Raw genomic sequence first — 14,333 nt, forward strand, 5'->3', positions numbered from 1 at the left:
ACAGAAGGAAACAGCAGCTCAGCAATCTTTACTATAACTACTTGGTCTAGCTGTGTATTTTTTAACTCTGGCATCTTCACCTTCTATGATACTACATCTCTAACAGAGTAAAGTTTATTTGAGTGCTGAAGGAAAGCCCTGGTGGTGAAATCACAGGCTTTTTCACAGCTGCAGCATGTGGCTGAGCAGGGGCCAGAGGCACTGTGGAGAGGCTCACAGCTGCCCCATCACTCTTGGAAAGAGTTACCTCCCATCATAACCTTCTGTCAACCTTTCACAGCACCAAGGCAAAAGCCTTACTTGGCAGTGTGCTACAGTAAGATGCCTTCCACGCAACGGATGGCTCCCATGCAAATAGGAGAAGGCAGCTCTGCAGAGTAGTGCCCAGTAACTACTGACTTCAAGTGCTCTGAGAAGAGCAAAATACACAACTAACAAACAAATAAGAACAGGAATTCCAACAATGCATTTCGTTCTCATGAAATGCAGTCATATGTGAAATTACTCCCTGCTCCTGAAAACATGGAGGGTAACAGGGGGAAGGGCAGCATTCTGTAGAAAATTTGCATGCTACATCAGCATCTCTACATTTTACTAAACAGAAAGCATTTTCAACTAATATGCCAGCAATAGTCATAAAAATATGTAATTAAGGTGCTAAAATAGACAGTATACTCAATTCTTTCCCTTGAATATCAAATAAGGAATTAAATATTGTATTTCAAAAAAGAAGTCTTCTTATTTCTCACAGAACCATGCAGTTTTTTCAGGTGAACATTAAAGATTATTTATTTCAGGAACTGAAGCAGATGAATCCATTTTGGTCAGAAAAGGGCAAGTACAAGCCTGCCATGAAGGCATTTTAGTAATACATGAACGTGTTCCCAGCAAAAGGACTTTGGATTCAGCTGACTTAGTTTTAGTCTCTTGCACTGGCTCTGAGCATATGACAGCCAACTTACAGCCTAAATCTTCTATCCTGACTGCAGATTGTTTTGTCTGTTTCAGGATTTCAGCCCCGTCAAAAAGGTACTGCACCCCAAGCATTCACCTTGTAAACCTCAGGCTATAATAATCTGATTCAAATCACTCTTTCTTCTCAAGAGACTATTCAGGTTGGCTCCAGTGAAACCAACAACTTCAGAAAGCCACAGTGGGGGAGGACGAAACAGCAGTATGTACTCACACTCCTGATAGTTACAAAAGTATCTGGTTTTGAGTGAAAATGTAAAACAGCTTTCAAAGAAGCATACTTCTGCAATATAGGGCAGTCTGGACAAGCAGTATCTATTCCATGAACATTTCATCTAAATTGGAGGGCAAAACGCCTTAACAATCTACTTAGCTGCTGCCATTTATTTGATTTTGACAGTTCTCACTCATATGTTGCATTTTATGTTCTAACAGTGTAGTTAAAAATGTACTATAATATAGTTAAGCTTGCAACAAAAAGCTTGAAGGGTTTCATCTGACTATCTTTTTAGACACCTTGCTGTCAGGAAGCACATTTTGTTAGAAACCAGCCCTTTCTTGCTTTGTAGAAAAAAAAGTATCCTTTTATCCTTCAATTTCGCAAAGGAACAGAAGCTGCAGATTCCTACCAAAGCCAAGCTGTTATTCAATTGTTTTGCAGCTGGTCTTGCAGGCACTGCAGAAAAGTGTGCCATGAAAAGGTGGGAAAGGAGGACAACCTTACAGAAGGGGAAGTCATACATATGAAATGCAAAGTTAAAAGCAGCCTAGAGGACGCATGCACGACACTGAGAGATGACACTGTCTTTGCTGGTGAAGCTAGCTGTTTTTTCAGATGTGTGAGGCAGCAGTGGCATACATTGGAACTTACAGGGTGCACATGTGGATGCAGGCAGTGGAACTGAACTTGAAATTGTGAAAAGGGAGAGGGTGTCAACAAGAGGATTCATGCCTGAATGTGTGTGTTAATAGGTGGGGGTAGGGAGATCAGCCATGCTGTGCATCCGAGGAAAAGGAGCCTGGAGGTACACTGAGAGAGTAGAGAAGATGTGTGCTGCTTTATCCCTCTTTAATTAGTTTTCAAAAGACAGTGGTTTCCCCTACCTTCTGCAAGTACAGGACCGTTCCCTTCAGCACAGCATAAAAGGTTTTCCAGCCTCGCTTTCCCCGGGGAGCTGGAAAGAAAACAAATGAAAACCCATTTAAATCAGATCAATTTTTACACTTTGTACACGCTACAGGAGAGCTACATTAGTCCTGTGTTAAACCTCCTCCAAACTATCTTTTTCAAAGGACAATGCAACTTAGCACAGTGCCTGCATGTACCTGCTCTGAGAGAAAGCAATACAACAACGCTGATGATAGCCCTGGACTGGATCAGAAAGAACAGCAGCAATGCAGAAAGCAGGCCACAAAGAGCCACAGAGATTCAGCCTTTGTGCTCTTGAAGACAGGCAGACATTGCCCCTACACAACTACGTCTGAGCTTTGCACCATAGCAGTTTTCAGAAAGAAGCAGTCTTTCTACATGCCACAGCAGGCTGGCAGGAACTGCTCAGAACTAGTGGGATACTACACAGAAAGCAGTGTCTCCCCAGAGCCTCATCCCCTTTTACTGCTGCTGCACACCCAAGTTGGCATTAAGAAAGGAGAAAGATGCCAAGCAACATCATATGTAAAATAGCCAACCCCACAAGAAAACCAAAGTCAGTTAGAGGTTGAAGAACATAACAGAGAAACATATCTAGCCCATAAATTCCTATAGACAAGCAGTGGTGGGGCAGGGGGAAGTAAATTCAGCACGAAGGCTGAAGGATCCAGTCTGAAATTCAGGTGCAACAGAGGGAGAGAATTAGGCATGGCTGTACAGTCACAGCACCAGAGACCAGAAGCCTGCATCTAAGCTCACTCCCCACCAAGCACACATCACTGACCAGCATCCATATAGTATATCACTGACACTATAACAAAATTAATACACACACAACTAAAGAATGACACTCAGAAAGGCATCCCAGTCTGATCTGAAGACAGAAAGTAAAGATGAAGAGGTTACAAGTCCCTTGTCCCAGAAGTTAATCATTCTTATCTTGCAAAACAGGCCTTACTTCTAAGTGGCATTTGTTCAGTTCAGTTTCCAGTCACTGGACCCTGTTACATCCTTCTCCTCCAAGTGCTAAGTGCTTTAGCCCTCAGAACTAGGTTCCTGAGAAAATAGAGATGAGCATTCTAGCATATCACTTCATTAGAAATCCCATACAAGCTAATCTCTGCCCTGCAAGGACTCTGTTAGAAAATGAAATATGAAAAGGTCTAACAAGCAAACAAATAAAAAAAGTTTTATTCGCACCTGAAAAGCCAGAATGCAACTTTTTTCAGAAAGACAGACCTTTAAATTGTACAGGAACTTCTGAAAACATGGCCCTAATTACATTACTCATAAGAGAGTTATCTCCAGAATGCCAATGTGGTAAATAAAAAACAATTCTGGTATTTATAATTAAATAAATAATTTAATAAAGGCAACTAGATACAATTACTTATTAAGGCTGAATAAGAAGATGTTTAATAAAGACGAGCCTATTTAGAGCATCCAGTCACCACAAAGAATTAGGTAAGCTTGATTTTGACACCTCTGTCTGAATCCAGTTGTCCCGCTGTTACCTTCCATCTTGAAAATATGACCTCTAATTGTACCTTCTAAAATAGATTAGCAAAACATGTGAACACCAAAGAGCTTAGCCTAGGAGAAACTGGCTGTTACTGGAAACCCATCATGAAGCCAGACTTTGTCTTTGGGATTTAGCACACCAATGTGAATCATGAATAGGCAATCATCAACAGTTATGGGGAAAACACAGATGCTCTGACTAACCTCAGCTTTTTCCAAGATCTATAGACAAGAAATGAAGATATCCAAACAACAAAACACACACAGGTGCATCAGAGGCCCTTGGTAATTAGTACATCACAAACAGAAGCAGGACAAGAAGGGAAGAAGATATTAAAGTAAGTAAGAGACAGCAGGATTAGTACAAGAAAGGGGCAGGGAGGAACTGCATAGTAAAAAGCTGGCTGGTGCGAAAAGCTGCCGCCCTTCATTGGATATGTAACCCAAGGCTGGGAAAGTCTGGAAGGGAACACTACCTTCTAAACAGAGGTAAAGAACAGTCTTTCTTTAAAGACAGACCCAGAGAGGAGGGGAGATCCAAAACAATCTGGTGTCACATAAGGAAAAGGAGAATTCTCAAATTACTGCAGAACAGCTACTGTAATTCACTTGAAATTATTTTCTATCTGTAAACCATTATATTTATTTTCTTTCAGCCCAAAACTTCACAAGGCTTTGCTGTATCACCTTACTTATGCATTAGAGCTGCTGCAAATGGCACTGAGCATTGTAAATTCTGGCCTAACAGTGAGAGTGTGATAATCCAGTTTTTGTGTTGCCTGTTAGGGCTGCTATTTCCCCTAATGAAGCAGCAATGTTCGCCTTGAGAAGTACATGGGCTCACTGGCAAGTGGCATTGTGAAGACATAACAAGAAAATAACACATTAGGATTGAAAAATTACTTACTTTTCTTTCCATCCATATCTGCATGGATTTTCCGAGCCAGAAATCCAGTTTTATACACGGCAGCATTGGGGTCATGAGGGATGTCCAGGAATGGGTTATTTGAATTGCCAATTCGACTGACAGCCTTTGTCTGGTTCCCATTATCCTTTTCATCTGTACCATCCGAGTGAGATTTTTTTTTCTCTTCTTCATCCCTTAAAAAGCAGTGAAAATCATGCATGAAGGATGGACTGATCAGCAAAGTTTCATTTCAGCAATTTTTGAACACTCCTTGTCAAAATATACCTCTCTCTTTTATAGGGGGCCATACTTAGGGAGAAATCTAGAAATATATCAAAATATAGACATATTATAGCAAAGTTTCAGTTCACCTACTTCACCAGCACAGGACACAGATTTTCAAAAAGGCCAAGTTTCCATTATTGTCTCAGAAGATTAGACTTCAAAAGTGTTCTGTGTCCTCCAATTTTGGCTATTTTTAATTCCATGTATTTGAGTGTTAAAATGGGAAACATTTGCCTGTTGGGTTCAGCTGAAAAATCCCCAATTTCTTCATGAGTTCACATGTAGATGAAAAGAATTAGAATACTACAGATCACCCTTAACTTAGCTTATGAAACACAGACTCTACCTATTTTTCTTTATTTTCCTCTGCTGACTAGCATAAAATCAGTAATTTAAAAATAAAAACCAAACTAGGTGAATTATGTCATCTTTACTTTGGAAATAAAATGCTGCTGAAAATGTTACTTATTAGGGCAATGTATTTCACAGAGCTCTTGGGGACAACAATGCAAGTCATAAACATTACCTGACTAATAAATACGTTTTTGCTTGTTACAGCCAAAGGCTAAAAAGGACTAGGCAACCCAGAAGTAAAGGGTGTCCATCACAACAGTAGGACAACAGTTTTCAGAGAACAGGCCAGATTGCACAGTAGCCCTTCATCCTTTGAAATCCACATAAATTCCTCTCAAGGTGACTAAGAAAGGTGTGTCAGGGAGTATGAAGGTTGTCATTGGAAAGTCGCGGTAGCAACACCTGCTGAGACTAGCATGTGATTTAAAAAAAGAATCTTTTGAGCATAATGATGGCTAATATTGCTAACCCACTGGGGGTGGACCTCAACTTGATGCATCTCAGTGGACCCAGATGACTGGCAGAGAGAGAGCAAGCTCAAGCAGATCTTCCAAACACATCCATACATTCAAAAGTATGTCTTATGTGACAATTAGCAAGGCACATATCAATCCAGAAGCTCCTTTAGGAACACACTGCTACCACGGCTGCTTGTGGGAATGACCATTCAAAAAATGTCTTCCAAGAACTGCAGGCTACAGCAACAAATCTATCTTATCCTCAGCTCTGCGGTGAAGGAGGCTCATTATCACCTTCTACAACTGCCTGAAAGGAGGTTGTAGCCAGGTGGGGGTAGGCGTTTTTTCCCAGGCAACCAGTGAATGAAGAGAGGACTAGCCGGCTGAACATCAGGAGAAATTTCATCACTGAAAGGTGGCTGAGCATTGGAGCAAACTTCCCAAGGAGATGGTGGAGTGACCATCCCTGCAAGCATTCAAGAAACAAATTGATGTGGCACTTGGTGCAATGACCTAGTTGAAAGGGTGATGTTCAGTCATAGATCATCATTTAATGATCCTGGAAATCTTTTCCAAACTAGATGATGATTCTATGATTCTATGATTCTATGAAATGGTCTTTGGGAAATAACTTAGTTTAAGGAGAAAAAAGGCTAAAACAAATCCAGAAACATGAGGGCTGTGTTAGTGAACTCTGTAGTAGCAGGGCATATTCCCAAGCATTTGACTTTGGTCACATCATATAAATTATAGAAATATAGTCAGGAGGTGCACCATACCTTCATGATGTTGTCTTGCAAGGTCTCCTAATTAAGAAGAACAAAACTTTTACTTCAAGACCTGATTCCTGCAAGGAAGAGCAGTCCTTGCATCTTTAGCCTACTGATGTGTGCTTTCCCACTCCAGCACAGAAAGTTGTACAAAATTTTTTTATTAGTCAAAGCAAATACGCTTTAGTTGAAGCACTCTCCCAGTTGAAAAGGTGTAGGCATTTCTGACAATTTCACTTGTCCCTACCCTACATGGGTGTACTTGCTAACTGCTGGTAAGTCGGAACCACTGTGTGTTATGTATTTCTTAGATATATGTCCATTCCAGAAGCAAATTCTCTCAACATGAGTCTGAGGCACTTAATCCAGACGAAAATCTCTCAAAGGGCATAAGCACACAGGCTGATTTGTCACACAGAAGTGCCTTGTGAATTCTGGGATTTCAGCCAAGGACACAGCAGATTTCTCCTTGTCAGCAGAGATCAACTGCAGTAAAAGGCTTAACACTTTCCTGGAATAAGCTATCTCCTTTGGAGTTATGGGAATGAATTACTGTATACTGATCAATTGTCCTGTGGGAATATACTAGTACCCTTAATCAAACAGCCTCAGTGGTGGATGAGCAATCCTGTGGGGGATCCTGGACACCACTAAGAGCTGGGGGCAGTGCTCTTAAACTCAGTACTTCTAGTTACAGCAATTCTGTTAAAACCGGAATTCCTCAAAAGACATGGTGGAAAGGACAAAATAGCATCAGATGTCACAACTGCTGGCAGCACTGAACAAACCTTGAACTGGTCTTTTGTTCTATCATGAAAATGGGACTTCTTTGAGACTCAGAAACTTCAGGCATTTCTGAGAGCTGAGTGGTCTGACAAGATGCATGAGGGCAAGATGCACAAATCAGTCTGCAAGAGGCAATGACGGGAGACAAAGAGGCAGGAAGGACTCATTACAAGCAAGAAGTGGATGAAAACCAGAGGATCTGAGACTCATTTGCCCAAATACTCCACGTTACTTCAGTGGTCAAACATAAGAAGAAAGCAAGATGATTCAGAGGAATGTCAAAGTAGCAAAAAAAGTTCAGGTATTAATTTTCCCTCAGGTATCTTCCAAAGCTGGCTGAATAGATAGGTTCCCAAATACTGTTTATCAGGGATTTAAAAATCTGAGCTTACTTCTAACAAGCCTTTAGGGTACTTTTGTAAGAAAGAATTGCAGAAAATTCAGGGAAGCCTCTGGATACATAAACCTGAAAACTGATCTTTGTTTGAAACCCTAAACTGTGGGGAGTGTGACTACCTGCCCATCCTCAGATGGCTCTCACAGATCATCCAGGTGCTGCAACGTCCCCAGCATGAAGGCCTCCAGTGATGTGGGTAAGAGTCAGCGGCAATCTCTGTGCAGGTATGTTCAGAGTCATGGACATGGTGTCACACAGGCATTAGCTCAGATCCTTTTGGAGGGCAGGACCACTGCCTCTGTTTTAGATTTCATACAGGAAGTAACACAACCCTTGTGCATTCAGGGGGGAAAAACCCACAATGGTTCCAAAACACCTTTCAGTAGGCAAAACATCATCATGAAGGTTGAATTAGGCTTGCAGAAGTCTTATGAGATTTTTCTGCCCCTGATCAGCAGAGGAAAATCATTCCCTTCTTGGGTCTGGAAGCAATTCCTCTGGTGACTCCTCCTTGATGACTGAAAAGGGTTGATGGCTACAAAACTTCTCTTAAGTCCCACTTTCCATTCATAGGAAATGGGGCCTACAGTGTCTCTTCTCTGCAGGGTACTGGTGACAGGAAAAGATTACCATCTGTAGAGTTTCTCTAAGATTCTGCTTATGGCACATGATGTTTGCAAGGCTTCCCAAAACAAGAAGCTTCAGTTCACTTCTGTAAGCCTGTCTCTTTGGAAAAGGAGCTAAAGAGAGAGCAGTAACCACCCTCTGGCTGCCCATGAGAACCAGCACAGCAAACCCAGGACCTGCTTGTGCTATCAACTTGCAGTCACAGCATTGAAACAGCAATGTTTTCCTTCCCAAATATATGATAACTGACAACTAGAACGAGTTTGCCCCTTAAACACATAGATGTGGAAATAAAAAAATCCAGATGTTGCCATTTTGGTGAAGAAAAGCATTTCCTGCCTCTCCCAAGAAGACCCTATACAGGAAAGTCCCATTTCTGTCTTCTGGGAGAAAAGCATCATCTGATTCTCTCAGTAATAAAATTATTTCTTTACAATCTATGGTCCAATTTGAGGCTCTGCCTTGGAAAATTCTGAAATCACTGATCTGGAACCATGTAGTCAAGCCCTTCATTTTTAAAACTCTGCTTCATCTCTTCTGCATTTGTTCAAATAGCAACCTTATATGACACAGCAGAAAGTTGAGTTAATCTATTTAAACATTGCAATTGAAAAAAAAAATTCAGGTTTGTAATATGCATCCATGAAACTAGCAGCATCTGTATTAGGAAATTGACTTGAGAGAAGTTTTGGCATCTTTCCCAGTGGGAGGGAAGGAAGAGAACCAGGTTGAATACCATGTGACCCCCACTCTAAAACCAATCAAGAAGTTGCAAACCAGAAGCATCCTAGAACTTGGGAGACAAAAGTTAATTATAACAGGGAGAGATTTCTCAGTTTGACCTAGAAAAAGGTGAGCTTCAGCACAGATGTCTTTATAACTACCCTGATCTCAGCATCACAGTTTGATTTGGCAGCATCTCTTTCCCACCATCACTAACTGAATGACCTGTTTTGGTTTGGCTGAAAGGAGATAATTTATCAGTGTAGTTCGGATAAACAAAAAAAAAGAATATACCATGTCCCTGTAAACACCTCTGGTTAGAGAAGTATATCATTGGCTAGTTAAAAACCAAATGATTCTCCTGAAAAAAAACTACACTGTTCTGCTGAGAGAAGGGTTTTGGGACACAACTGACTCAAATGAAGCCATTTGGCTTTAGCAATTTTGTAAGCAGGGCTTTGGGAGTTCATAAATTAATTCTAGATCACCTGCTTTAAGATGATGATTTTTTTCCTCCGATTACTTTCAACAGTAAACAGACACAGTATTGCAAAAAAGGAAAACAGTAATGGCCACCATGACATTTCCAAGCAGACATCAGGCAAATAAAACATATTTAGCTCTGGCAACTTTGTAATCAAATGGATTTTTCTTTTTCAGCTTAAAGCTGACAATGATCAGTGTGAAAGTAAAAGAATGAGAAACACCTAAAAACCTTGGGAGGATATAGTATTATAGACAACGAAGGGATGTTAGGAGGCCAGGCAACCTATCTCTTTGCCTCTGTGGCTGGATCTTCCTAACCCATTCCGGGCAGAACAACCAGTTCACAAAAACCTCCACTGAAAGCACTTCTGTACTTTATCCAGGCAAACCTAAGCATTGGTTTAAATCCATAAAAAACCTTTTTAAAGGTTGATTTCAAATTTCCAATGTTTCAAATTTAAGGCCATCCGCAACAGACATGAAGAACAGTTCACACCTTTGAGGCTTGCAGTGTGCAGCAGAAATGTGCTCTCAGGATCCCACATTCACCAGTTCAGTATAAATTCCAGGTCAGATCTCTTCATTTTACAGATTGTTCACTTTTAACTTTGTGGAGAACTTGAACCAGGCACTACTGCAGAACAAGAACTATAATGCAATTCTCTCTTCAGAGCTGTACTCATGCTTTCCTGTTCAAAAAGGATAAATGAACACTCCTACTGAAAGTCTCTGGAGAATATCTGCTGATTAAGGTGTCACTTCTCATGATTACAAAACTGAAGTCAATAGTAGCCCTTTCTTTGTGTGGGCTTTGGATCAGACTATAATTCTACTGGAAATGTACTCTTTAAGATGTGCAAACTCTTTAAGATGATAACACACCTAGCTCACAACTATTAAGATAAGGATTGGATAGCAGTCCTTCCCCATCTTATGTTTCACCATTACCCTTTCCTGTCTATGGACTTACTGATAGCCATTAACCCACTAAATAATGTACTTCCAGAGCAGCTCTTAAACCTTTGGTTAGTTGATGAGTGCCTTAGATCCTCAAAGGATTTCTGGCTGGCGGAAAGGCATTCCTTCAAAATGTCAGCATTGCAGGAGAGCTTATACGGAGGTTTGGAGTCCTATCTTCATCTTTGCCTTACCTCCCTCTTCTTACCCTGCCAACTGCATCAGGGAAGCAAAAGAATCATCTTTGGAAGGGAGACAGGAACAAAACTGACCATGCTTCCTTCCCATTCAGCTTTCTCTGCAGATCACAACACCAGAGCAAGAGATATATATGTGCCTCCTCCCTCAAACTCAGGCAGCCCCAGGGCTTCTTGGGGTTATTACGTTACACCAACCACACATGTCTATAAAAATGAAGAGAAACATCTTCACACTTCCTTCTCCAGCCAGTACTCTCAGCTCTAAAGGTACTGACTATGCCCAGAATGAGCTTTGTTTTTCATCACGGAAATTAATTGTAACATCAGTCCTAGCTATGTGTCAGTCTCAGATTGGAGCCAACAACTGGCACCTTTGAGCATTCTCCTGTAAAAAAGCAGCTTTACATCCACCCAAAGCCTTATTTAAGAAAGAGTCTGAATTACCACTTTTCCAGCCTGTTTAGAATTTTCCCCCAAACCAAGGACATGGACTAGACTATGTAAATGCCAAAGCAGTTACCACCTATACAGCAGCAAGATCTCATAAATCACCTTGACTGAGGTTCACAGGAGCAGAGCCAGTCATGAGCCAGTTGCCACCTGGAGGCTGCCCAAGTGTATTAGGCACGGTATAGTTTCTTGGCAAGAGCTAGAGGAAAATTCTGACATTGAGAAAGTCACATAATGGATTCTGCTGGTTCTAAAGTACCTGTGACAGTGTCTGGCAAATAGCTTTGGTGTGACATATAAGATTCACACAGCATGTTCCAGGTCCAAGACACAGTCTGTGAAAATGTCTCCCACCATGACTTTTAATGCTCATCAGAGATGGTACTTCTTGCTGATTCCCATTAAAAGCACACCTTCTTTATTACTCTGACACCACCTAGCACATTTCTGAACTGGGACAGCAATCCCACTTGGAACCAGTGCTCTTGTGAGGCATCCTAACAAGAAATTGGTTTGCAGATCATGAACTTAAAACAACGAAGATCAAAAAAGCCACTGGGCCTGCAAGACCTATAGCACTTGCTAGAAATTCTAGCATAAGAGGTGCAGGAGCATGCATTCCAGACATACCTTGTTCCCAAGAAGGTGAAGTTTCACATATGTAAATATGCACAGGGAAATACCCTTGTATAGCCAAAATATATGTAAGACATCATTTTCCTATTTTATACCAAAATCCACTGCTCTGCAAGTGACAAAATCTAAAGTAGACACTTCTGCCCTTGCCTGTCATAATTACACTACACAAAGCCTAAGCACAGGGAAATGTAATTTTAATCAGAAATCTGAAACTTAAGTTTTTTGTCATCTGTGGCATTTACATAGTTAACAAGTGTTATCCTGTCAAAATCAACTAAGGATTGGAGGGAGTGATATCAGACTTTGTCCATTTATCATCTTTCACATTAGGTTGTTGTCAAGTTATCCATACTTAATCAGGATACAAACCAAGACAATAAACCAACAGCAGGAAACTCAATCCAAGAAGTGTGTTTCTATTCAGTGGCTCTGACACAATGAACAGAAAGATAAAGGGAGACGTCAACTTCTGTTTTATTTATGCAGACATAGAACAACAGAGGATTTAATTTCTCTCTTTTCAGGCTGAAGTTTCCTACTAAATGAAATGTCCTCTTTCCTTACAAATGGAGTTGGCTCCTATCATTAACAATTCCCCTTGCTGGAGAAACAGATGAGGCTGTATATTGCCAGGTCATTCATTAGCAAAAAAGCAACCTCATTATGTACACTGGCTATCTTCTGCAGGTTTTGGAGCCCACACAGATGGTGACATAGGATGTATAAACAGATAACTACGCAGGTACGACTGTTAAACTTCTAATTTCTACAACAGAAGCATACTTACACTGCCCATTCCAACTTTTCATTCTTGATTGAATTGTAGAGGGCCTGCAAAGGGAGAGAAATAAGATGGAATTATTGTCTGACCCCTCCTACACATACGTTAATATCCTGAGTAAAGACACCCAGATACTATCAGCAAGCAAGCAGTCTCTGATCAAGAAAATCCTGTATCTGCTAATGATAATGTGAGAATCTTCAGCAGAAATTCCACCTAAGAAAAAAATACTGAATGCGTATTTTAAGATTACAGTCATTTTCTCGAGCAATTTTTGGGGGTTTGTAGTTTGCGCCTTTTTAAGAACACAGAATCATGAAATAGCCACGGAAGGGACCTAAAGTTCCACCCATGGCAACTCCTTCAATGGGCAGAAACACCTTTCACTAGGCCAGGTTGCTCAGAGCCCCATCCAGCCTGTCCTTGAATGCTTCCAGGGACAGGTATCTACAGTTTCTGTGGGCAACCTGTTCCAGTGCTCCTCACAGTAAAGAATTTCTTCCTAACATATAGTCTAAAGCTATTCTCTTTCAGTTTGCAACCACTGCCCCTTGTCCTTTCCTTATATGCACTTGTAAAAACAACTTGTAGGCTGCCTTCAGGGACTGGAAGGCCATAATTAGGTCACCTTTACACCTTCTCTTTTCCAGGCTGAAAAAACCCAGTTCTCTCAACCAGTCTTCACAGGAAATGTGGTCCATCCACATAATCACTTTGGTGTCCCTATTATAGACTCACTCCAACAGTTCCATGTCCTCCCTGTGCTGGGAGCCCAGAGCTGGATGCAGGTTCCAGGTGGGCTCTCCCCAGAGCAGAGCAGAGCAGAGGGGCAGAATCCCCTCCCTGCCCTGCTGCCCACGCTGCTCTGGATGCAGCCCAGGACACGTTTGGCTCTCTGGGCTGGGAGTACCCATGGCTGGGTCATGTCCAGCCTCTCACCCACCAGCAACCCCAAGTCCTTCTCACAGGGCTTCTCTCCATCTGCTCATCCCAGCCTGTGCTGATACATGGGTTGCTCTGACCCAGGTGCAGCACCCTGAACCTGGTCTTGTTAAACTTGGTCTTCAGGTGTCCAGGTCACTCTGGATGCCATCTCATCCTTCAGCTGGGTGTCACCTGCAGATTTCCTGAGAGTGCCTTCATCCATGTCATTAATGGAGACATTAAATAGTACTGATCCCTGTATGAACCCCTGAGGGACACCACTTGTCACTGATGTCTATCAGGACACTGTGCCATTGACCACTACCTTCTGGATGTGACCATCCAACCACTTTCTTATCCATCTAACAGTCCATGCATAAAATTCATCTCTCTGCAATTAAGAGACAGGCATATTGTGAGGAACTCTGTCTGAGGCTTTACAGAAGTTCAGATAAATGACATTGATAGCCCTTCCCTTGTCCACTAACACGGTCACTCCACCATTCAGGGCCATTTGGTTGGTCAGGAAGGACTTGTCCTTGGTGAAGCTGTGCTGGCTGTCTCGAATCATCTCTCTGTTCTCCATGTGCCAGAGCACAGCTTCTAGGAGGATCTGCTCCATGATATTCCCAGGCAGGTGGTGAGGTTGGGAAGTCCCTGGTTGCCAGGGTTTTCCTTTCCACCCTTTTAAAAGATGGGTACAATGTTTTCCCTTTTCCAGTCACTGGGACTTCACCAATACAATGGTGAAATCATGATTACAATGACTTTACAAATACCACAGAGCGTGGCTTGACAACTACATCAGCCAATTCCCTCAGGACTCTGGGATACATCTCACTGGTTCCAATAGACTTAGGTACATGCTAGCTCCTCGGGTGGTAATAAACCTGAACTTTACTTCCAGTTAGCAAAAGCCAAAAGATCTTGAAACTTGAGGTTCAGT

General features: G+C 41.7%; 1 protein-coding gene across 3 annotated transcripts in view; it reads right to left on the reverse strand.

Annotated features, from left to right (window-relative positions):
- The window catches only part of PSD3 (pleckstrin and Sec7 domain containing 3), a 109,401-nt gene that overhangs the window by 16,640 nt on the left and 78,428 nt on the right, over nt 1–14,333 (reverse strand). For all 3 annotated transcript variants that reach the window (XM_054284972.1, XM_054284980.1, XM_054284989.1), the window contains 3 exons: nt 12,470–12,513; nt 4,551–4,744; nt 2,077–2,147 (listed from right to left, as the gene is read on the reverse strand). In XM_054284972.1, the coding sequence (XP_054140947.1) occupies nt 2,077–2,147; nt 4,551–4,744; nt 12,470–12,513 (309 nt within the window). The remainder of the gene's footprint in view (nt 1–2,076; nt 2,148–4,550; nt 4,745–12,469; nt 12,514–14,333) is intronic.

The sequence above is a fragment of the Melozone crissalis genome, unplaced genomic scaffold (genome assembly GCF_028551555.1).
Source record: "Melozone crissalis strain CALT ecotype California unplaced genomic scaffold, PUWL_Pcris_2 ptg000005l_1, whole genome shotgun sequence".
Lineage (NCBI taxonomy): Eukaryota > Metazoa > Chordata > Aves > Passeriformes > Passerellidae > Melozone > Melozone crissalis.